Source organism: Vitis riparia, chromosome 1, assembly GCF_004353265.1.
Source record: "Vitis riparia cultivar Riparia Gloire de Montpellier isolate 1030 chromosome 1, EGFV_Vit.rip_1.0, whole genome shotgun sequence".
Taxonomy (NCBI): Eukaryota; Viridiplantae; Streptophyta; class Magnoliopsida; order Vitales; family Vitaceae; genus Vitis; species Vitis riparia.
In genome coordinates, this window is record NC_048431.1 from 493,461 (window position 1) to 518,548 (window position 25,088).

Sequence of the window (25,088 nt, forward strand, 5' to 3'; positions counted from 1 at the left end):
ATTTCTAAAAGTTTTATTACCTTCATTTTTTAAATAGTATTAAAATTATAAAAAGTATTACTATTTTTTTTTTAAATAGAAATTATGTGCAAATAGACACTAAAGGTTTTAAAAAATTGAGATATAAAAAAAAATTACTACAAAATATTTAAAAATTATTTTTTAAATATATAAGATAAATTTATATTTTTTTCGAAATTTTCTACTTTTATGTAAAAGTTTCTGATTAAAAAAATTTAAATTTAAAAAATTTAAAATCCAAAAGAAGAAGAAATCTTGGTCCAGTCAAGGCAGTGGAGCTTAAATTTTGGGCTGGCCCAGCAATCCGTAACCCAACAACACAATCACACTTATTTTCTCTGATCATTTTTGGATCAAACGCTGAAACCCTAATATTCAAAATCGAGAAAACGTTCTCACTTGCAGATTCTCGAAGCAGTCCTCATGGACGGTACTGCCAAAGAAGAAGAACAAGACGGAATGTCCGTACACTCTCCGTGCAAAGCTCCCCCTTCTTCCACTTCTTCTCTTTCCAAGGCATCTCTAAATGTATGCATTCGTGTCTCAGTTTCTTTTCTTTCTTTCTTTCTTTATTTTTTTCTTTTTGGTGTGGGGGGTGGGGTTCCTTAGGTTTTTTTGTTGAATTAGGATGTCTCTTTGTTGTTAAACAGGAGCAATCTCAAGTTGATTTGGAACTCCGAATTCTTGAAGCTCTTGAAATTTATCCTCTTGTCAAGCTACAAGGCAAGTTCGTTTTCTTCATTTTCATTGTATGAACGTTGGATTAGCTAGTGATCCTTGTGGAAGGGATTTGAGAGTGGTGGTGAAGACAGGTTTGATCATGCCTGGTGATCTTAGGTTTCAATGCCGCATTGATTGAATCTTTGTCTTCATATTGTCTTGCTTGCTTTCGTAGTTAGTATATGGTGGTCTTTTGGTTTCTTTATTGGAAAGTTGCTATGTTGGAATGTTTGAGAGGTTTTCTTTGCTGCCATTTTTTTCATTTTTTTACTTTTGGTTTTGTGGAAGAAGAAAGGCGTTTGATTTGGTCCAAGGACTGGCTCTTGGAGTTAATAAGCAGTCAGATGGAGAAAGAAATTAATTGTCGATGTGAATATACAAAGTAATTCTGAAGGATTTCACGCATAGATGGTAATTAGTTGAATAAGAGATATGCTCGTTAATTGCAGAAACAGAGGGTAGATTTTTTTGATTGCTAATTTCACACCTTGGAATGTAAATATTTCCTTTGTGGGATTGTGTGGTCTGGAATATTGTAAGGGTGCCAGCATCTTATGCTAACAAACCAATATGTACTATAATAGCATCCATATCCGTAACGAAATAGCTAAATTGAAGTGATAATGTGTTTCCTTCATTTATATCCTATGGGAAATGCATAATGTGACTAGTTCGTATTGTATCTTGTTCTTCAATTGAAAGGTCAGAAATTAGTTTACTCTCTTTTTCTCACAAGGGATAAGTGAACAAAGGGCGTCCATTAAATAATCAAATTAATGAGTGCCAATTGCTTAAGCAGCACATGTAGTTCCGTCACATTCTTGATGTTGAGAATTTTATATTATCAAAAGTGCTACTTGTGCCTGGATACAAAGATCCTATGAAGCTCCATTATACTCTATCTTCCTTGGTTGTTAATAGGGTTTTCCAATGCATAGGTGGAGGGTGAAGATGACAAGCGGTCAGTTTTGTTGTCTTAATAGAAAAATTGTGGAAACTGAAACCATTTTCTTGGAAACTATTTGTGATTGCAAACTGTTTCTCAAATAAGATTCTTATTCTTACTCTTCTTATTATTAGTTGGAAAAGCACCTTGTACCCAGGTTTTGGGTTTGATGTTGTCTATTAAGTGTTCCGTAGTGATAAACACACAATATTTAGCTCAAGAATGTGCAGTTATAGTAAAAATCAAACAGCAGTATGAAGTAGAGAAAGTCAAGTATAAGAGTAACTTCTTTTTGGCAAAGGGGAATCGATGATCTCCTAATAGGCAAAGGGTTCACAAGGCATTGCTGGAGAAACAAAGAAACAGAAAAAGTGGAGAGGATGGGGAGAGATGGATGCTAAGGCTGCTAGGATTATTTGTCGTACCTGTTGGATGAAGTCATTCATATTGTGACTAATAGAGAGAAAGTTGAAGTGACACGGAAGAACTAAAAAATTAATTATATGGTGATGAATATTATGAACAAGTTCTGTGTGAAGAAACAACTGTATAATTTGTAGATGGAGGGAAATATGGAATTGCTGGTGCATTTCAATGCATCTAACATGTTAAGCACAAATTGTTAAATTTTGGAGTGAAAATTGAAGAGGAAAATGAGGTGATGCTTCTATTGTCATCACTTTTTGCATCTCATAGTCTCTAGTTACTACATTGTTGTATAAGAAGACTAGTATTTGAGGAGATGACTAGAGGCCTCATGTCAATGAGAAAAGGTGAAAGCTAGTCGTATGTTGGAAGCACATATTTCTTGGTTTTGAGGAAGGTATCAAGGGCGTAAAAGAAGGAACTCTTTAGCAGAGATGTTGCATCTGATGATGCCTTTATGTTATAAAAGGAATTAAAATGATGTGTCAATTGACAGCTACTGCTGCTGAAAGGAAGGTGCCAAGCACAATGCTAGATTTGACTCTGCCTTCTTTTGTTCAAGTAGGCAGTTTTGCTGGACTACATGTTAATATGGTTTTTGTGCATGATACCCATAATGATTTTATATTTCTGTGCTTGCACAAACAAGTGTTCTGGAAACCAGTGTCATGCAAAAATTACTGTTATCCGTAATCACAATGCAAATTTTTGTTGGTTTTGGGGGTAAAGATAAGTTGTAAGTTCTTGATTTTGTCATCCTTTCTTGCACTTTCCAGTTTTGGAAGAAAGTTCATAATGTCAGAGTCAGGACAGGTAGGGCTAATAATCCTTCTGGAAATGGTATAAAAATACAATGCAATAGTCCTCTTTAGTAGGATTTTGTTGTTCAGACTGCCTTTAAAATTTGATTGATGCTTGGTGTGGAAAGGTGATTAAAAATTTATTACTTTATAGAGCATGGTTAATGATAAATTGGTCCTTTTAATATCATTGAAAGTTATGTTCCACTTAGACAAATATTTTTCTAGCAATCCTTGAAGAACTTACATGTTGCTGATGATAGAACTCACACTTGTTACAAGTCATTTACCATTAAGCAGGGATTTTAAGGAAAAACTACCTCTGGTGGTCAATGCACTAAGCTAATAATAACAGATGAAGTATCAACTTCTAATTTCTTTCTTAATTATCAGTTTATTGATAAATGCAATAATTTAACCAATTGTTTTCCTGCAGGCATTCATCGTCACTTTATCCTCTATAGTCTAATGGAATTTATGCGAAGAAGGTTTGATCTTGCTCTTTGTTGCTTTTTACTCTCTATAGTTTTCCACCTTTTGAGTAAAGATTCTGGTATGGCTTTAACTCAAATCGTGTATTAACTATGTTACTAAACCTTAATCTGTATTACATACTCTTGCACATCACTGACATTCATGTCACAGCTTTGAACGGAACTTCACTTCTGAGGAGGTTTTGCAGTTGCTGGATCGTTTCTACAACTTAGAAATGCTGGTATCTATAATTACATTCATTGATATTATAATTAAAATTCATCAGTTATTATTACATTTATATATGTACAGTTTGGTCTTACTTGGAATTTGCCATGTTGAAAACCCCATGTTTGTATTGCATGGTTGACACACCTCCTCTACAAAATCATAGTCATAAGTTGATGAATGTCTTTGTGAACTAGTGGGTACAACATCTTACCCATTAATTCAGAAAGTTCAGTTCAAATTGCAAATATACAAACAGCCCCAATGACTTAGGAAGACCCACAACACACTGAACAGGGGAGGGAGAGAACCAAATCTTATTTGCCATTGGACAACAGATGTTACTGCAGGTAGTTGACAACTCTGTTTTTCTTCTTTTTTTTCACACGAGTGGCACCTATCTGCCAAGGACAGTCCCTTTTTCTTAGCTGTTCCAAACCTGAGGAGCTTTTCCTGGGTTCCCGCCTACCTAATGTTGTGTTCATAAGATTAATGTAGTCAGGTTGAAGAACTGCAGATCTAATTGTTCTTGAAATGGTGGATATGCTGATTGGTATCCTCTAGACATGTAAAAGAATTCCATTGATGGATTGGCAATGGAAGTTCTTCTAGTGGAAGGATTCTATATAGAGAAAGAAAGACTGAAACCAACTTGGATAAAATAATATAGTAAAAAGGATATTTAGCTCTTTTCACTGAAAATATGCATTCTGATATAGTGAAATCATAAAGCAGTATTTCTGTTTCTGATCTCAAATAAAATGGAATGAGACATTATTTGATGGACTATTGATTCAAAACAAACTCTTCCACACAAAGAAAGGATTGGTTGATTGTCCGTTTTTACTTTGGGGATGTGTTTATGCATGTCAGATTGCTTTAGTTAGTTTATCCCATTTTTGAACTATTAAATGAGTAATTTCATTATTTATTTTCCGACTGAGTTTCAGAAACCAGATGATGAGGACTCGGAGTTCTTAAGTCAAGAGGAAGAATTTTGCTTGCCCCAAAGTTATTTTGCCAAAGAAGAATCGTAACTCACAAAATTTAGGTATTGCTTATGGCAGTCATTGGCACTATTATTGAGATTTGAGATTGTTTTACTAATGATTGTCACTCAACTTGATGTTGGAAGGACCAAGAAGTGGGCAGTAGTTCCATGTCGATACCGTGTGAAATGTAACCATCACAGAGGCAATCTTGCTACCAAAGAGAGCCAAATGTGAGGGAGTGAATTCTTTTACTGATTTCATAATGAAGTTACTTTTGAAGATTTATATCTGTTTATAAGGCTTTGTAAATGATTATTTATCTAAGATATGGTTTTTTTTGAAATACGATGCTAAGATTAGATTGTTCATTTTATTTTTATTATTATTATTATTATTTATCTAAAATGTGCTTAATATAAGAAAATGATTAAAAAATTATGAAAATATCATTTTGTTAAAAGATGTTATATTTCATGACTTTAAAAATGAGTCATTATTTACCATTTGATTTTCAGATAATTACTCAAGGCTACTTTGCATAGAATATCTGCAAGGGGCTGCCTGATTTCAATCAGGAAAGCCATGAGAAGAGGGAAGGCCTATTTGACGACATTACCAAAAACAATTCTTAAGAAAAAAAAAAATTCAATTAGTTTTCATTTATTTTTAGGAACAAAATTATATGTAAGAGATCAAATATAAAAAACAATTTTCTCAAATCTTGATTTATATTCCTGACTCTGAAAGTATTATACAGCTATTCATTTTATGTTCTGGGAAACTGCATTGGATCATGATGCATTGGAGTTCAAATACTGGATGCTAACAGAAACAAAGTGACAGACAAAAAGTCATTACAATATTAAGAGTGCACAGAGATTATCCATTCTTTGGATAAGTAGTAGATTCTATGAAATAACATTTTACCAGAAGCAGAAGGCAAAAAGATTAAAAGAAAAACAAAACATGAATCAAAAATAATGAAGCCTAGTCAACCCATATCATCTTCTCGCTTTGGTTGGGCCTGAAAAGATTAACAACATTCTCAAGTGTTTTACACAGCGCCATCTCCTTCCTTGGTGAGAAATCCTAGAATGAAAGATGAAAACGAAAATTTTGCTTTTGCAAAGCACTTTGATATCATATTGCCATTATGCAGAGCTTGAGAGTACTCTGTCAATGCTGCAAAAAGTTTGTCAGATTTTGATCAGCGACATAGGATTGGTCATTAGCTGGCTAATGGTGACCCCAAAAAATTATGTAAAAATGTGTACCTCAGTAGGTTCAGCAGCCTTGGGTTCTTCACCTTTGAAGTTGTCTTCACCTGCAATGGAGTATTTGTGTATGAGACATACAGAAGCCAAAACCAACAGAAACAACTCTATTATCTCAGGAATGGAGAAGAATAATGTTATGGGTCCAAATTCTAAATGCTTTCTAAGCGTTTAAGAAAAATTGGGAACTCAACATGGTATCAGAGCTCTGGTTAACTAGAGGTCTCGGGTTCAACTCTTGTCTAATGCCTACCATTGTCTATGGCTCCCATGTGTTCCTATGTACCATATTTTCGAAATGTAGATTTGCTTTAGTTTTTGGCCATACAGTACCTCCATCTTCAGGCAAATCAGAGGTCCAGAGAGTGAGGTTGTCTCTCAACAGTTGCATAATCAGAGTGCTGTCCTTGTATGACTCCTCGCTCAAGGTGTCCAATTCTGCAATTGCCTCATCAAAAGCTTGCTTAGCCAAATGGCAGGCCCTGTAAAAGTTTCATTTCTCAGATCAGGCCATAACAATCTTTTAAAAGGCTTGAACAGTCTATGCTATGCTTGAAACATATGCATTACCTTTCAGGAGAATTCATTATCTCATAGTAGAAGACAGAGAAGTTGAGAGCAAGGCCAAGACGGATTGGGTGGGTTGAAGGGAGGTCAGTGTTAGCAGTGCTGGAGGCAGCCTAACAAATAGCAAAGGAATGGTATATCAAGTGATCGAATTAGAAAATGTTACATAAATACGAACATTGACTCATTATGTGTTTGTTAAGAGATGTCACAAGAAGTGAACATGCCTCGTAGCCCTTCAGTGACTGCTCAGAGGCCTCTTTCCTTTCCTGGTCAGTCTTGAACTCAGCCAGATACCGGTAGTAGTCACCTTTCCTGAATTCATTCATACCAAAACACCAGGAAAGATAAACTTAAAACCCCATATAAAAGTTTAGTTTCAAATGTACATATGTAAATATATCGCACAGCCTCCATGTGAATGAGTTCTTCTCATATAAAAAACAAATATATGTTATAATGTGTGTATATATGTATAGGGAGAGAAGACAGGGAATACACAAAGTCAATCTTATTAACTCGAAAAAGAATGAGAGAGATATGTAAAGTAACTGAGTGAAATGTTTGACCTATCTCATATGGGCCATGGAATGAATCAAAAGCACAATCCCTGTCCCCTCACATTGGGCACCAGTTGTACGAAGAAGGAAAAGTAACTCATCATATCAGAACATAATTATTCTCTGGTATGATGCTCTTTGGAATATATTCAGCATGATTGAACAACAAGAATATAGTCTAGGGGCAACATGACTCACATCTTGTAATAGAACACAGTGGCTTCCCCCGAGCCAGAAGAGGGGATCAGGTGTTTGTCTATGATTGTCAGAATGTCACCACAAATCTTGGAGAGCTCCTCCTCAACCTTCTGGCGGTAACCCTTAATCAGTTTAACATTCTGCTCGTTTCCCTTTGACTCTTCTTTCTGCTCAATCGAAGACATAATGCGCCAAGAAGCACGTCGAGCGCCTATAACATTTTTGTACCCCACAGAGAGGAGGTTCCTCTCCTCCACAGTTAGCTCAAGGTCGAGTTTTGCCACTGTTTTCATACACTCCACCATTTCTGTGTCGCAAACAAAACATCAAATCAGAAGGAGATCTTAATTACAATATAGTAAGCAGAAAATTTCCAAATAGGTGCCTTCTATATGAGGCATAGACAGAGTCCTCTACTTGATTCTAAGAGTGCATTTATCATTATCACTATTCTCTAAAAATTAGGAAATGTGAATGGTTTCATACTCTCTGGAAATTACATGTTAACGTATATAATGAACATTTAAGCAATAACCTAGGGAGGCCATGAATGCATATAAAAGAATCTCTGCAGTCTGCACACATCCAACCCAAAAAAAAAAGCCTGAAAATAAAGAGGGAAAACAACAATAAAATTACAAGAAGATAACCAAAATAATAAGGGAGGGAAATGCAATCCCAATTTGGGGCCCTCCTCAATGATAAAAAGGCACTCTATTACTTTTTCGGGTATAACTCATGTCCCAGTATTTAAGTGGTATAAGGTAGGTCACATCCCTCTGAATTCACAATACACCCATCCAAAAACAACATAATATGACTATTTCCTTAAATGGATATCCTAAACAAAAAATAAAAATAAAAATTGATGGTCCTTCTTTTTTGGATTTCTCATTATGATGCTTTTTCCAAAGCTTGATTCCCATTAATGGGACATCTATGATCTTCTCCAACAACCAAATTAACACATACAAAAATTGATGAAATCAAAGACCACATGCGTAGATGACAAGGGATCCATTCAATGGAACTCAACAACCAAATATGCCTCTTAACAACATTGGAAACTTGAACACAACATCCAAATGTGCCTCTTAACAATATTGGAAACCCAGGGCGAATATGCTCAGCCACATTCCCAAACAACCAAACATGATGAAATCAAGCAAGTCAAGAAACTAAATGATTAGACCAACCCTAATGCCCAGAAGAAACAATTGCATGAGAAAGGGTAGGAGATCAACTCCATTTCATAGAATTCTAACATTTCAACCCATGCCCATCTGCAACCAATCCATTACTTCTCTTTGGCACAAAGGCAGATTGTAAATCATCACCTGAGAGTCTAAGACCCATTTCTGGCTGGAAATATATATATTCACCCACAAAAACCAACACAAAACTTCATAAAACCGCATCCATTCATGAATTCCCCAAAAACCCAGATCCGAAGCAATAAAAAACGACAAGAAAAACAACCCAAAATTAAAGGAAAAGAAAAAAAAAGAAAAAAAAGAAAACCTTCATAACGCTCAGCCTGTTCGGCGAGCTTGGCCATGTAAACCTGAGTCTCTCTTTCCTTCTCGGTCGACATTGTTGCAAGAAAGAGAGACAAACCCACAACACCAGAGACTTTTTTGGAGGGATGGAGGGAAAAACGAAGAAAAATAGAGAGAAAATAGGGGAGTTGTGGTAGGAAGAAAGGGTATTTATATATACATATATAGAGAGAAGGGGGAAGTTCAAAAGGTCAAAGGCAAGTGGGGAGGAAGGAAGATCGGATCTAGACCGTTAGTTGGGGAAGAGAGTTTTCAAACTTATCCGCCATATTCGGATTTGATCGGATTTCTTCAATTCTCTCTTCCCTTCCCCCCCTTCACAAGATGCTGTCACGTGCTACGGTCCTAAAATTTCATATTTTTAAAATATGTAATTAAAAAAAAAATTATTACCTTTCTTTTTTTAAATTGAAAAATGTGAATTCCATTTTTGAGGATTTTATCAAATATGACCTTCTATCAATTTTAAAAAGCTCCAAATAATAGTATGTTAGAAGTTAAAAATAAATATTTATTTTTGATAAATTCCCATTAAAGTTATTGTTTTATTTTTATCTTCAAATTAATAAATTAAAATTAATTATATAATTTTATGGTTGAAATGGTTAGAGTTACCAAGGAAGGGGAATTTTCACGTTCAATAAATAATATAAATATTTTTTTTGTAGTTTTGTATATTAATTACAATATTAAGAATTGTTGATATGATTTATATTTTAATTATTTTTTTCTATCTTAATAATTTTTTATAATTTAATTATATTATTGGTACTTCAATGATCTTCTTAGTTTAGTAAACTCCAAATGAGATTGAAGACAACATCATTCTTGGCTCCAAAAGGAAAAAAAAAGAGGAAAATTTTATATTTATTGTTATTAATTATTGATTTTAATTGATATTTAATTATTGAGAAATAATAAATGAACAAAAAGATTTAAGGATGCGTTTGGGAATGATATTTCTAATAATGTTTTTATATTTTGACTTGTATGATGGTATTTTTATCAAAAATACTTTTATAAAGAACTAATTAATGTTTTGATATAAATATGAGAAAAAATTTACCTTGTGTTTTTCAAAATTTTTTAAAATTTTAGAAAGTGTTTTTCAAACTCACAAGATTTGTGCTTACTTTTTCATAATAATTTCGATACTTTATATGTGGCTTTTTTTTTAAAATAAGTAAAAAATATATCCAAACATGGACTAACAACATATAGAATTTTAATGGTAAGATTTTGAGGGTGGCTCTCTTGGTGATCATTATCATTCTTTTTGACCATATGATGATGATGATGAGACACACAATTTAATAATGGAGTCTGATAAGTGTGGTTGATGGAAAAGGCCCTACAAGAGGGCCAATTTGCCTTCTATTATATGCTGTCTTTATTTATTTACACATGGGCAGCAATTATATAAAGCTAGAATATAGCATTGGGCTAGCTTTTGTTAGAAGATTGGAATCAATTCCAAAGAATTTTCCTAATTGTTATTTGTTAGAGTCAAAAGGATTCAACCATCTCATTTGAAAAATTAATAAGTTATGATTTTGCATTCCAATAATTCCTACCCTATTAATTCTGAAGTCGGGTTTTGATTATTTCATTTAAAAATTAATTGTTATGGGAGGATAGAAGACAATTATCTTACTTAGTGTATCATGAAAACTAATATGAAATTTATTTTCATTAATGACAATGATTTTGAAATACATTACTAACACACTTTTCTATTGCGCAATTGAATAAAAATACCTTAACACTTTTGTTTTATGTTGGAATATATTTTCAAATGTTATAAACTATCACCCGGTTAAGAAAGAATAATTTAATATTTAAAAAAAAAAATGCTTCTCATATATGTTTAAGATCTTCTTACATAATCTTACTTAACTCCTTATAAAAATTAAATTAAAAAAAAATTGTAAGATATGGAATAATTTTGGATTTGGGTACTTGAAAAAAAACATAAATAAATATGATAAAATAAATAAATAAATAAGATCAAAATACAAAGAAATGACATTAAAACATAAATGAATAATAATAAAAATGGAAAATTTTAGCCTCCAATGAGTTGCAACCGTTGGAACGAAGACTTTGAATGTCAACCCTTGGATTATTTTCATGGCATGGGACCGTTTGGTAACCCATAGGATGAGTTTTTTTTTTTTTTAATTTACCAAACCTTGGCACGTGCCTTATAACTATTGGTCTAATTTTGTGGGTATGATACCGAAAAGGAGAATTCGGTACCCTAGTGCACAGTACCATCCTCGATACCGTGCCTCCGATTGGGAAGGGATTCCGGTATAAAGCGATGGATTGTTCTTTGGTACCACACTTTATTTTGGGTACCTACCCACATTTGACCCAATAATAAAATAACATGTGTAAAGTATATGTCATAAAAAAATTTATAAAAACTTATCAAATCGGTAAAAATGCCTTGTTGATGAGAAATAATCACATGCATTTCATACATATCTAAATATTACAATTTTTTTTATAATTTATTATTAAATATCAAATATAATTTGTTATTTAATGAATTATCTAACTCTATCTAAAAAAGAAAATCCTATCAACTACTCTTATACTCTCATTATTCATATATAAAAAAGATAATAATTTAATATAAAAATTAAATAATTTCAACTACCAAATTACAAAATATGTAAGATGTATTTTGATGAATCAAATTTCAATATCAAGTTTAAAACTTTTTGAGAGAGAAAATTTAAAATTTGTATTATATGAAGAAGATGAAGGATTTCAAGTGATTATAAGTATCAAAGATAATATTTGATTTTTTTTTTATCCAAATATAATTGTTGTAGGAAGAAATGTGATGTTAAATAACGATTTTAGAATTTTTTATGAGTTTATTATAAAATTTTGTTGTCAATTTGTTATTAATATTTTTATATAATTTTTTTTTTGTTCATAGATAAAATTTGAAGATGAAGTTTTATATGTTTTGAAAAAGACATTATACGAAAGATGTCAAGTGGTTGCAAGTGTTAAAAAGTAACATTTGATTTTTTTTTTTTTTCCATTTACATATAATTGTTGTAGGTAGAAATGTCATGTTAAATGACATTTAAATATGTAATGATTTATAACATCTAGATTTTTTAATTTTTTTCTAAGTTATTATTAATCGAATTGAGAGTATTTAATCGTTTGTTATGAAATTGTCATCAATATTTTTATATTATTATTTTGTGTATTCGTAGACTAAATTTGAAGATGAAGTTTTATATATTGAAAGGATGTACAAAAATTGTGAGAGGGAGTACGAACTTTGTAAGATATGATACAAATTTTCTAGAGATGATACAAACTTTGTGAGAAATGGTACGAACTTTATGAGAAATGGTACGAACTTTGTGATAGTGGGTATAAACTTTGTGAGAGTGGGTACGAACTTTGTGAGATGGGGTACGAATTTTGTGAGATGAGGTACGAACTTTGTGAAAAAAAGTACGAACTTTATAAGAAATGGTATGAACTTTGTGAAATATGGTACGAACTTTGTGAAAGAATATACGAACTTTGTGAGACAGAGTACGAACTTTGTGAGAGTGGGTACGAACTTTGTGAGAGAGGGTACGAACTTTGTAAAAATGGGTACGAACTTGGTAAGAGATGATACGAACTTGATAAGAGAGGGTATGAACTTTGTGAGAGATGATACGAACTTTGTAAGAAATTGTACAAACTTTGTGAGAGAGAGTACGAACTTTCATTATTTCTTTAAGAGTAATTTTTTTAATTTCTTTTAAGAGTAATTTCCATCATTTCTAAGCTTATTTAGTATCAATAAATAATATTATTGTATTTCCATGTGGAAAAAAATTTGTACAATTTTTTAGGGTAAAAAGAATATGACGAAGGGTGCTAAGAATGTGAGGATTCCTCACATTTTTTGTACCATTCCTCACATTATTCATACCTTCTATAATTACTTAGTGTTTTAATTTTTTAATTTTCTTTAAAATAATTTTCATCATTTCATTAGTTGATAAACAATATTATTTATATTTTTAAGTGGAAAAAAAATCGAAAAAATCGAAAAATTGTTAAATTTCAGGATACGGGAATGTGAGGTAAGGTATGAAGAATGTGAGGATTTCTTATAATCTTCATACATTTTCTCACATTTTTCATATCCTCTCTAATTTTTTAGTGTTTTAATTTTCTAATTTTTTTAGGATAATTTACATTATTTCCAATTTTAAAATTTTTTAATTCTTATGTTTTTTTAACAATTCTATCAATAATAACTCAAAATAATATTATTAAACTATATTATTGTTATTTCAAGTTAAAAAGTAATCTGAAATTTTAAAAATATAAATAATTTTGAGTACGAAAAATATGAGAACGGTATGAAAAATGTGATAAATACATGTTTAGTACTTTCATCACATTTTTCATATTGATTTTTAGTTTTAAAATTTTTTAAATTACAAATTTATTTTCGAAAATACTATCATTAGTAACTTAAAAGAGTAATATTACCATATTCATTTTTATGTTGAATTTAAATGTTTAATAAATTGTTAAAAATAAAATAATGTAATTATGATATATGATATTTTTTTTTGTTAATAAATATGTTTTCAAATTTTATATCATTTTTATTTTTTATTTTTTTTCAATTATATTTTTATCTCATAATTATTTTATTTAAACCCAAAAATATTGAGAATGAAGGAAGAAATAAGGTCACAACCGGTTCTCCCTAACTAGTTAAGTGGAATTTTTATTTCAAATTTAAAATGGTTGTACAAGATCCAATGGCCGGTAAAACTTTTTCGGTACGTGCCGAAAAGGTACCCTAGAATTTTCCTAAAGCGATGGACTCATATTTCAGTGAGACTTAGGAGGGAAAAAATGAAACCATAATTGTCCACGTTTTATTTTTCGATACCATTTTTTCCGATAGCGGGACCCACCAAGATGCCGATTACTACATTAGCAGTAGCACTCTCCCAACAAAAAACCTAATGCACAAGTCATACTGAGATGTATCCGGTCCTAAAATTTGGTGGGTTTGGTAAGTGAAGGAGGTTGTTGGAACCCATGTCAAGATGTAGGAGAAGATGCCTCTTACTTTTGGAAAAATGTAGGCATATGAAGCAGCTGAAGGAGGCTCATGCCCAGGTACTCACTTGCGGGCTTGGAACTGATAGCTTTGCCCTCAGCAGGCTCTTGGCCTTTTGCTCACACCCACTTCACGGGAGCCTCCCTCATGCCTGGAAACTCTTTCAACAGATTCAACACCCCACCATCTGCATCTGCAACACAATGATCAAAGCTTTCGTACTCAAGGGCAAACTGATCAACACCATTCAGATTTACTCCCAGATGCTGGAAAATGGGCTGTACCCTGACAACTACACCCTTCCTTATGTGTTGAAGGCCTGTGCAGGGCTGCAGAGCTGTCATCTAGGAGAATTGGCTCATGGGCAGAGTGTGAAGCTGGGGTTTTGGTTTGATATTTTTGTGGGTAACACTTTGATTGCCATGTACTCATCATTTGGAAATGCGAGGGCAGCAAGATGCATATTTGATGAAATGCCTTGGCACACTGCTGTGTCATGGACAGTCATGATTTCTGGGTATGCAAAGGTGGGTGATGTTGAGACAGCAAGAATGCTTTTTGATGAAGCACCCATGAAGGATAGAGGAATATGGGGTTCAATCATATCTGGGTATGTGCAGAACAATTGTTTTAAGGAGGGTTTGCAGATGTTCCGTTTGATGCAGTCCACAGGGTTGGAGCCTGATGAGGCCATTCTTGTGAGCATTCTCTGTGCTTGTGCCCATTTAGGAGCTATGGAAATTGGGGTTTGGGTCCATAGATATTTGGACCAATTGGGTCATCCACTGAGTGTGAGATTGAGCACTGGTCTGATAGACATGTATGCTAAATGTGGGAGTTTGGATATAGCCAAGAAACTGTTTGACGGAATGTCGCAAAGGGATACAATTTGTTGGAATGCCATGATTTCAGGGATGGCAATGAATGGAGATGGAGACAATGCACTTAGGCTGTTTTCAGAGATGGAGAAGGCTGGTGTCAAGCCTGATGATATCACCTGCATTGCCGTTTTTACTGCTTGTAGTTATTCAGGCATGGCACATGAAGCTATAAGGCTGTTAAATAGCATGTGTACAGTATACAATATCGAGCCCAAGAGCGAGCATTATGGGTGTATAGTTGACCTTCTTGGCCGAGCTGGGCTCCTGAAAGAAGCCAAGGAACTCATCCTCAAAATGCCTAATTCAAGCAGCCCCACGGAGCAAGCCATAGCTTGGAGGGCATTACTGAGCGCTTGTTGTAGTCATGGGCAAACAGAAGTGGCTGAGGATGCAGCACAGAGACTCTTCCATTTAGAACATCACAGTGGGGCCTATGTTCTGCTTTCAAACTTATATGCAGCTGCAGGAAAACAGGACCATGTGAGAAGAATAAGGAAGATGATGGAAAACAGAGGAGTAGACAAGGCTCCAGGTTGCAGCTCAGTCAAGATCAATGGGGTTGTTCATGAGTTTATTGCAGGGGAAGAGACACATCTGCAGATGGAAGAAGTACATAGAGTTTTGGAGAAGATGAATAAGCAGATGGATTATTCTGGGTTCAACCCATATCCGTTTGAAGTTGATGAGACATTATGCATCCAAGCTTGACAACCAGCCCTCTGGGTGTGGGAAGTCAGAAACAGCACAAGGTTTCACAACAGAAGCAAAACACAATGAATCTTGATATTTCATTCTCTATGGGTCTATGAACAGCATAAGCAACTCTCAACCAACGCAAAACCAGGTATTGATTAACTTGAGGGCAGAGTTTATCAGTGCGATAATTGGAGACAAAAAGAAGCTAAATTTCTCTTTTTATTCAGAGAATAGGTTGAACATATGTTTTTGCACATACAAGTACAACATTATATAAATAAAAAAATATGTTGATATCTTGACTAAAAGAGGAAATCCGTGTCAGAAACTTCGAGGACTTTGTGTACACCTATGGGTTTCACACCTGGCCGGAATGCATTTCCTTCAATGTACCTACAGTAGCATGGAATCGATCATTAGTTCCTCCATCTAACATAGGGTTTCAGAAACTGTAAGTTGCCTAGATCCGAGTAAAGAAGTGGACTCACATTTCTTTCAGAAAAGGGTGCTTATAGAAGGCATCAGGAATTCTCCCTGAAAATTGATTGTGATCCAAGAACCTGAAATTACAATTAAGGTGACCTTAGATATATACTGAAAGCATCAACAAACAGTGATGTAAAATCCCTTCTCTATGGTCATGTCCTCATCCATTCATTACTCCCTTTCAGGATTTTGATGGATGGAATTCTAGTCTTTCCTATTTTCCAAGAATGTCCCCACAACAGCAAGAAAATGACCCATCAAGAAACACAATAATGAATACATTGACTTTATGATGGAAAGGAACTAAGAAGCTAATCTTCCCAGGTCTTACAGGGGTCAGGTTAGAGCTCCCTAGCTAATTATCTTACAGTATAAAGTCACCATGACAGTAATAATCCAGTTGGCAGCTTCATGCCCAATGCATGGTCTAGCTTTGTAGACCATTTTTGAGAATGGCTAGAAAGATGGTCAGTCAATGAGATCTAATCGAGATCCCATTGAACTGTGTGCTTAAACTTCCAGTTTGATGCATATCAGTAAGTGAAAGAAGGAATATTTTTCTTTACATATGGATGAAACAGCACAATTGTAAAAGGGATACAATTGCACAAATCCAAACTTACAAGGAAGTCAATCTAGGAATATGAGCAAGCCCAGATGGTACTACACCAGACATTTTGTTGTGGGATAGGTACCTGTAACCAACAGAGCAATCAACATTACAAACTCTATGACTAGAAAAAGGAAAGGAAATTTTGACACAGAAAAGAAATAAAACCTCAATTAACAGTGACATACATAAGCAACACTTACAAGATTTCTAAGTTCGTCAAGTTTGCAAGTTGTGCTGGAATTCCTCCACTGAAATAATTGTTATTCAGATAGCTGCATAGAAAAATTAAAAGCAGAATTACTTAGAATTAGCAGTTTATAATACCAATAGTTACAAAAGATAAATGAATTCATTATGGATTCCTCAACTGGGATTAACTTACAGGTTGCGAAGAGCAGGAAAGCATCCCTCAATGCGTATGAGTTCCCTTATGGTACCCACCAAATGATTGTTGCCAACATCCCTACAAAGATGGGATATTACAATGGGTTGCATTACTACTGAGATAAAGAGATAGTTTCTCTAGAACAAGATCTGCAAAGAGAAGAAGAAATGTTACAAGTGCCGAAGGTTTTGCAGAGTGCCCAATTCTGGAGGAATACGGCCAACAAAACGATTTTCATGTAGATAGAGGTAACGAAGCTCAGGAAGATTTGCAAGCTCCTTGGGGATTTCCCCTTTGAAATTATTGAAGCTCAGATATCTGCAGAAGAATCAGTTAACAATCTTCTAACTGTAAGAAGGATAGGTGTTACAACAAGAATTCCCAACAACAATAATCTTCAGAAAAATGAAATTACTCACAGATGTGTTAATCTCTTCAATTCACCTATTTCAGGAGGAATGACATCTTGTAGCTTATTCCACCTCAAATTACTGAAAGAAACCAAATATGATAAAATAAGACAAAAGATCAGTACACAATAAAAAGATGAGAGAGAATAAATTAAAAGCTTAATAATTCGCTTCAGGTTAGGAAAAGTGTTCACAAAACAACATCTGGTATTAATCCAACAGGCATTTTTGGAAGTACAGAAAAGGTCACTGATATAATGATGCATAGGTTTGCATGGCATGGCATAATAGCTCAGTATCAGGAAGTGCATGAGATGATACAAACAACTATGAATTATAGTCGAACAAAATCAACTAGCCAAGCCTTATGACATCATGTAGGGCAGACCTAGGCAAATCTTGTTATGCCTTTCAAGGTTGCATTTCATATGGCTATGTAATATTCTTGCTAAAAGGAATCATTCAGACAAGCAATTGGTGTTATACATAAAAATATCCCAAGTTAAAAGGGGCATGTTATTTTTGAATAACTGGGATATCATCCACAATGCCTCAAACAATACAAGATCATTCCTTCAAAAATATCATAGGATCAAGAAAGTGCAGGAAGTAAGCATCAGAACCAGAGGCAGGAAACGTGGTTCTTACTGCACAAACATAGGAGGATATACAAAGCATTAGGAAACGGAATGAGAAAACACATAGAAAGCCTCCTAGATAAATGCAGAAAGTAGGAACCATAAAGAATTCAGGATCTAGAGTAACAACAAGATCATGACATTGTATATTCATAAACGCTGATTATAATTAAGTAATCACTGGCTCATTACAATATTACCAAGTACCAGTCAATTAATCTTTAAAAACCATTTTCATTTCTAATAAGACAAAATGAACCACTGATGATCTTTGTAGATTAGATATAAATAAGATCCCAAAATATTTTCCATAAGCACAAGTTTCTAAAAAAAGAAACTGTGAGAAATACAAACCAAAAGAAAAGGCATGAATGGTGCAGCTTAAAGTGTGCTCCCTTAAAAGGTTTCAAAAGCAGAAGAAAGTGTCTAGGAAAACAGGATTCCAAAACCTGAAACAGTTAATAGTTGCATAGTCCAAAACCTGGTACATACATTTTAGCTGCTTAAAGCAAGCAAAAGCCTGCTAATTATGACTCTATTTTTATATTCATAGATCTATATTTATTTGCCTACAATAACAGTTTCTTAGTAGCAAAGACCAGAGTGACCAACATGACCAATTACTTGGATTATGCCATGCTAACAACACATGTTACACATCCGAAAAGATGCATCAATGTCTGAGACACATATTAGCCAGGTCTAGCTACATGTCAGAGAAGTACAAAATCTGGCATGCTTCTGTGGAAATGGGTCATAAAATAGGGAACTGTAACAATCAAAGTTGTTTCCGCCTTGAAGATATACAATATTTTGCTATCAGTACATTCACTGAAAAAAGAAGATTGATGCCAAAGGCAACCTGCGAGATACCTACAGCTTTTTCAATTAAATTTAGTCAGGCTCCATGCTTTAGATAACAACCCAAAAGACTACCACTGATATTTGATTTGAAAAAATGGCATCATCAGTAGCAGTGTTATCAAAATGAACATGCTGCATACACAAAATAGGCACCAACTTTCAAGGTAGTTCTTATGTTAAAATCAGGATAACAAATCCTACAAATTTTTAGTAGCTGATATGCTCTATATATAGGCTCTTTTAAAGTGGACAATGTCATGCAACAGCCAAGTAAAAGGCAAAAGAAAATCCTATTAATAGGACAGAGAAAGTTATCCCCAAGAATGTGTAAAAACTTATGTAACCTACTTCACTACAGTTTGAAAATTTGTGAGGATAAGATCCATACAAGCCACTCTTTCTATACAAAAACAATGTACAACATATGTGATTTAAGATAAAGATGCAAAGACAACAGAAAGGAATCTACCCTATGGCCCATACCACCGAGTAGAGAATCAATGGCTATGACTGTCCCAATTCTAAGATCAATCTTGCTACAACAACTTAAAGTACTATCACCATGATTGTTTTGTCATGTCAATTTTCAAGTCTAATTATTGGGAGTTCCCAAACGAACTATTTTGCTCAATGGCCAAAACATAGACATATTGAAGAATGCATTCTGTCTCTTAAAATAGATGCTGCCATTTCATAATACGTTAAGTTAGGGGGCATTTCCATGTTTGCTTCAACCGAATTATATCCATGGCAGAACAATAATAATATATAATAATAGAGAACATACGCCAAGACAACATGCTATGTGCGTAAGTCAAATGTCAAAGTGAAATCAAGTGGACCAATATTAAATCTGATAGCGAGTTAAGAGCCTCACAGTATTCTAAGACGCTTCAGCCGTCCAATTTGTGGAGGAATAGGCCCAGTCAACTTGTTATTATGGAGATCCCTGCCATAATACACAGTCATACAGATTAAAGACAATTGAAGGAAAAGGAATTTTAAAACAAGAACTTCTGATAGTGCTGAAACACCTTCCAGTTATTCTTTACATTTGAAGATAAGGGGAATAAATTCACCATTGCAATCCTAGAATACATTAAGGGCCAATGAACTATCATAACAAACATACAAACTTGGGATTTTAATACACAAGCAAACTAGCACATCAGTGAACAGCCATTAAAACAAAACCGTAGCAAAAAACAGCTTCAAATCATTCAAAAATGACTTCAGAATTCATAACAAATATCAAAGATAGAAGATCATTTACGCATGTCCTCAAAAAAATACCATGCAGCACAACTGAGTATATATTGTGACAAAAAAAATGTTGAAACGAACTTTTTGTTAGAAAACCAGTCAGAGACGATACTAATTGCACATATCATTCATGCATCAAGGGTGGATGCAATTTCTATAGTCCAGAAGCCAAGAATCACATATTAATCAGAAGGAGAAAGAAACTTACAGCCTTGTAAGATCCAACAAATTGGTCACAGCAGTAGGAAAAGGCCCCACAATCGACACTGCATAAACTTCCCTGCAAGCACACAAACATATTCCAATAAGCATTCAACACATTATTGAAACATCAAATTGCAACCATCGTTTCTAAATTTCAACTTGACCCCCACAACTCATTCGTTCAAAACAGATTCATTTCAATGAATTTGCAATATATAACTGAAACATCAATTACCAACCATCATTCCGTACGTTAAAACAAATTCATTCCTATGAATTATCCTTAACACCCCTTTGCATTACAACACCCACAAGTATTAAACTCAAACACTTCACAATATAACGTTTAATTCAACATTTCTAAGGTACTTTTAAAGCTTTAATTAGCTAGAAAAAACGCAATTTCCCCTCCCAAAAGCAAGAAAAAACACCTTGAAAAACGCCAACAAAACCGTACATTAATGAACAATCAGCAAACGACAGTTACAACATGAACACACTTCCAAATCAATGCAAATAAGAAGTACCCAAAAATATAGAGAGGGAGAAAGAGAGAACGCTTACAGTTCAGTAACTACTCTATAATCACCCTGAGTAGAGCAGGTGACACCAGACCAAGGCGGGAGGTCGCCGTCGCCGCAGGGATCGTCTCCGACCCACGCGTACACCACTCTCCATCCCAGAGACGCCTTGATTTCGTTCAAAGCCTTCACTGCAACCACAAAACCCCACATCCGAATCAAATCTAACCCCATTCCAACCTCAAAAACACCAGATCCGAGCTCGAGATCCGAAAATTACCATCACGCTTTAGGGTTTTGCAGAGGCCGAGGTCGAGAAACAAGGACAGAAGGAGAATCAGATTCAAAGCCACTGAAGAAGACGGACGAGCCATTTCGCCGTTGGATCAACACTCACATATGGAAGGATCCAATTCACCACTTTTCTCTCTCTCTCTCTCTCTCTCTCTCTGGTTTCAATGGAGATTCACTTCACTTCTTGCTTCTGCCTCTGCCGACGCGGACGCGGACGCGGAACGAGGAGTTGAAAACCGCTTCGTCGGTGGATTTTCTTTTCTTTTCCATTTTTCTTTTCTAATGATTAAAATTTTTCATTTATTAATAAATAAATATTTCTAAAGAAAGACATCATGGAAAATTATAATTTTATTCCACAAAATAATTATGATGGAAAAAACTTTTACAGTTCAAACAAGCTTGAAATGAAATGTAATTCAAATGACCTAAAAGTTCTAGTGTTTTTTTTTCCAATCAAGACCAATTAATTCATAATTGAATAGTCAAAATCTCATGTGGTAAATGAAAGATTAAACGATGAATTCAATTTAGAAAAATTATATTTTGAATATTTCATAAATATATGATCAAGAAAAAGGGCTTTGATGAAATTAATTACTCATTTAAATTATTATTATTATTATCTTGTAGCATTATTAAAATAATATTCAAATTATTTATTTACGTTAAACTTTTATAGTAATTTATTTTTTGAATTTGACCCATTAAATTTACTTTCCATCAAGTTGACTTGTATGTACTTTTTTTCTCAAAATTAAGACATTTTGTGCAATGTCAACTTAATTTAATGAATAAAAGAATTTATATATTTACTTTATTTGACAATTATAATTTTGATTCACTAGATGAATAGATATATTCATTTCAATTGTCGTCAACAAATTTTAAAAAAATATATGCTCTCTTTGGGTCCAAATAAACCCGAGCTATGTAAGTTTTTTTAAACTCATTCCTAATTTTATATCATTTTAGTACTAAAGAAATTGAAATCCTTAATTAAAATATGTATCAACAAATTCAAACAAATTTCAAATAATGCGACCCCAAACGGCTCAAATTTAGAATATTAATATTTTAAATATTTCATAAATATATGATTGAGAAAAAAAGGTGTCCACCAAATTAATTACTCATTTAAGTTACTAATGTCTTGTAGCATTAGTATAATTAAAACAATAAGGCAATGTTTGTTCTCGGAAAATGTTAAGAAAAGAAAAAAAAAACATTTAACTTAGAATCATGCAATAAAGGAGGAAAAAAAAACTTCTATTTTGAATTGTTATAGCAATTCATTTCTTCAATTTCACCCATTCAATCAACTCTAGATCAAGTTCACTTACAAGTACCATTGTCTCAAAATTAATGCCTTCACATGTGTATTGTGAAGTTAGTTTCATGAATGAAAGAAATGGTATATTTACTTGATTTCATAATTATGATTTTGATTCACTTGTGATAAAACAAAAGCTATGAATAATTAAGGAAAATACCTAAAAGGGGGGTGAATTGGGTTTTTCAAAATCTTTTTCCACACAATAATATATGCACAAAATAAATAAAGGAAAGAGATAAAGTTAGAGAATTCAAACTCGGGTTTATAGTGGTTCGGTCCTCCCTTGCCTACGTCCACTCTCCTCAATCTCCTAACCGAGTGAGGGTTCCACTAACTTGAAGCTTCAATCAAGCTTTCAATTGTCTTACACTTGGATTCCGGCTCCAATGGGCTCTCACACAATCTCTTCAAGATTTGAACCACTTGAAGGCTTTCACACTCAATTTACACTAGGATGAAACTCTCAACCTAACTTAAGGATGACTCAAGTACAAGAGAAAGCTAGGATGAATTGCAAGAGTGCACTAAGAATATGCAAGTGATGGTTTTATGCACTTAGAAAGAAAAGGAGAGCTTTTTGATCAAGAACAGGTAGGTAGGCTTTGAATGCAATTGTTCTCTTGCTCATAAATGAAGAGAAACTCTCAATTTATAGGTTTCTAAGCTCGGGAGACAAAAACAGCAGAAAAGTAGCCTCGACCGGACGAGCAAAGGGTCGACCGGATCACTAGCCGTTGGTGTATTTAATGCATGACAGGTTATCGTTGCATCGACCGGACCTCGACCGGACAAGGGTGAGGCTCGACCGGGAAGAGAAAGCTACTGGGAGAGAGAGAAAGTTTTTGTGTCTCCCTCGACCGGACCTTGACCGGACCTCGACCGGACAAGGGCAACCGGTCGATCGGTTCCCCAACCGGTTGAGCCAGTTGGCCATAGCCACGACCGGTTGAGCCTTTTGGCCATAGCCACGACCGGTTAAGCCTTTTGGCCCCAAAAATCTATCCTTTTTTATTTCTTTCTTTTCCAATACTTAGGCAAAGTCTTTAGGTGAGTTAATATGCCAATTTTGAATCAATTTGCCTAAGGTATATTTGATAAAACTCGGGTTTTAAAGAAAATCAAGTTTTAGAGAATAAACCGAGTTTTTTAAGATGCATGAAAAGGTATGAACATCCTAAGTGCACTCATGCTATCATCTTACATTCATTTCCTATGATCACAAGTCTTCCAAATGATCTCGATCCCGTATTCGTTTGGTCCTTGATGAATTTTTGAGATTAAGCTTGAGATTCTTAACAGTTTAAAACAATTAGTCACTTAACCATGGTTTGTTATCATCAAAACCTAATTAGGAGAACCCTTGAGCTAACAACTTGATTAATAGACATTTATTTCAAATATCCATGAAATATATATATATATATATATATATATATTCTCTTTGGATCCAAATAAACTCATCTTATATCTCATATCATTTTAATTTTAGAAAAACTCAAATCCTTAATTGATATGTACAGTAACAAATTCAAACGGACTTTAAAAAATGCATCTTGCTCTTGAGGGTAATAAAAGTATTGGTGTAGCTAGAAAAAGAAAATCAAATTTGAATTCTCAACAATAAATACTTTGTAATCCGGTAATTATTATGCATTTCTTTAAATATATAGTTCTAAATTAAATGATTTTATTATTGGAAGGAAAATAAAAATTTATATAAGCTCTTTGGGTTCAAATATACCCCGATAACCTTGTACCATTTTAATATCAAAGAAACTCATACCCCAAATTGACATAGATTCAAGCAATAAGATTTGATCATCTCTCCGATGTTGAGAATACTTAACTCAAGGACTTATAGTTCATTACATTTTGGAGGCACACCTTGATTGACCTATCGAATGAAAGAGAAATGAAGGCCCACAAATTAAAGAAGAATACCGAGGTGGGGCGAAAGAATACAAATTGATCATCTTTTCAATATAAAAAATATTCAACTCAGACTTATAGTTCATTACATCTTAGAGTCACACCTTGATTGAGATGTTAAAAAGACCTATTTAATTTGAAGCTAGTATAAATCAATCCGAAGAAAAACACCAAATGAATATTATTCAAAATCAAATATATAGAATATTCCGATGTATAGAAAAAGAATAATAAAAGAAAGGGAAATGATCTAGAATGAAAGAGAAATGAAGGCCCACAATTAATTAAAGAATTAAGACATTTTGTGTAATGTCAACTTAATTTAATGAATAAAAGAATTTATATATTTACTTTATTTGACAATTATGATTTTGATTCACTAGATGAATAGATATATTCATTTCAATTGTGGTAAAAAATTTTTTAAAAAATATATGTTCTTTTAAAAAAATATATGCTCTTTGGGTCCAAATAAACCCGAGCTATGTACTAACGGCTCAAATTTAGAATATTAATATTTTAAATATTTCATAAAAAAAGGTGTCCATCAAATTAATTACTCATTTAAGTTACTAATGTCTTATAGCATTAGTATAATTAAAACAATAATAATATCATTTAACTTAGAATCATGCACTAAAGGAGGAAAAAAAAACTTCTATTTTGAATTTTTATAGCAATTTATTT

The 25,088-nt window shown here is 33.6% G+C and overlaps 4 protein-coding genes across 5 annotated transcripts; 2 read left to right on the top strand and 2 right to left on the bottom strand.

The window, feature by feature from the left end:
• The first annotated feature begins 333 nt into the window (after nt 1–333).
• On the top strand, nt 334–4,974 carry LOC117917700. Of its 2 annotated transcripts, XM_034834072.1 has the most exons (6): nt 334–549; nt 672–744; nt 3,350–3,401; nt 3,559–3,628; nt 4,566–4,666; nt 4,751–4,974. In XM_034834072.1, the coding sequence occupies exons 1-5, from the start codon at nt 445–447 to the stop codon at nt 4,650–4,652; spliced, it is 387 nt and encodes a 128-aa protein (XP_034689963.1). In that variant the 5' UTR covers nt 334–444; the 3' UTR covers nt 4,653–4,666; nt 4,751–4,974. The 2 variants fall into 2 exon arrangements, with proteins under 2 accessions (XP_034689963.1, XP_034689954.1); XM_034834063.1 differs by having other exon boundaries at nt 335–549; nt 4,566–4,974.
• Nucleotides 4,975–5,430: 456 nt separating this feature from the next.
• LOC117917714 (14-3-3-like protein GF14 iota) lies at nt 5,431–8,900 on the bottom strand. Its single transcript, XM_034834083.1, has 7 exons — nt 8,728–8,900; nt 7,207–7,513; nt 6,676–6,763; nt 6,452–6,561; nt 6,215–6,363; nt 5,882–5,931; nt 5,431–5,789 (listed from the first exon to the last, which is right to left on the bottom strand). The coding sequence occupies exons 1-7, from the start codon at nt 8,798–8,800 to the stop codon at nt 5,784–5,786; spliced, it is 783 nt and encodes a 260-aa protein (XP_034689974.1). The 5' UTR covers nt 8,801–8,900; the 3' UTR covers nt 5,431–5,783.
• A 4,806-nt stretch (nt 8,901–13,706) lies between these two features.
• On the top strand, nt 13,707–15,556 carry LOC117919888 (pentatricopeptide repeat-containing protein At5g66520-like). The gene has a single exon (XM_034837175.1). It carries the CDS (start codon nt 13,860–13,862, stop codon nt 15,468–15,470), a length of 1,611 nt encoding a protein of 536 aa, XP_034693066.1. The 5' UTR covers nt 13,707–13,859; the 3' UTR covers nt 15,471–15,556.
• Nucleotides 15,557–15,654: 98 nt separating this feature from the next.
• LOC117919896 (probable leucine-rich repeat receptor-like protein kinase At1g35710) lies at nt 15,655–21,373 on the bottom strand. The gene is made up of 11 exons (XM_034837187.1): nt 21,123–21,373; nt 20,886–21,033; nt 20,326–20,397; nt 19,732–19,803; nt 17,362–17,433; nt 17,117–17,260; nt 16,940–17,020; nt 16,758–16,829; nt 16,568–16,639; nt 15,947–16,018; nt 15,655–15,851 (listed from the first exon to the last, which is right to left on the bottom strand). Exons 1-11 carry the CDS (start codon nt 21,214–21,216, stop codon nt 15,761–15,763), a joined length of 990 nt encoding a protein of 329 aa, XP_034693078.1. The 5' UTR covers nt 21,217–21,373; the 3' UTR covers nt 15,655–15,760.
• Between the last annotated feature and the right edge of the window lie 3,715 nt (nt 21,374–25,088).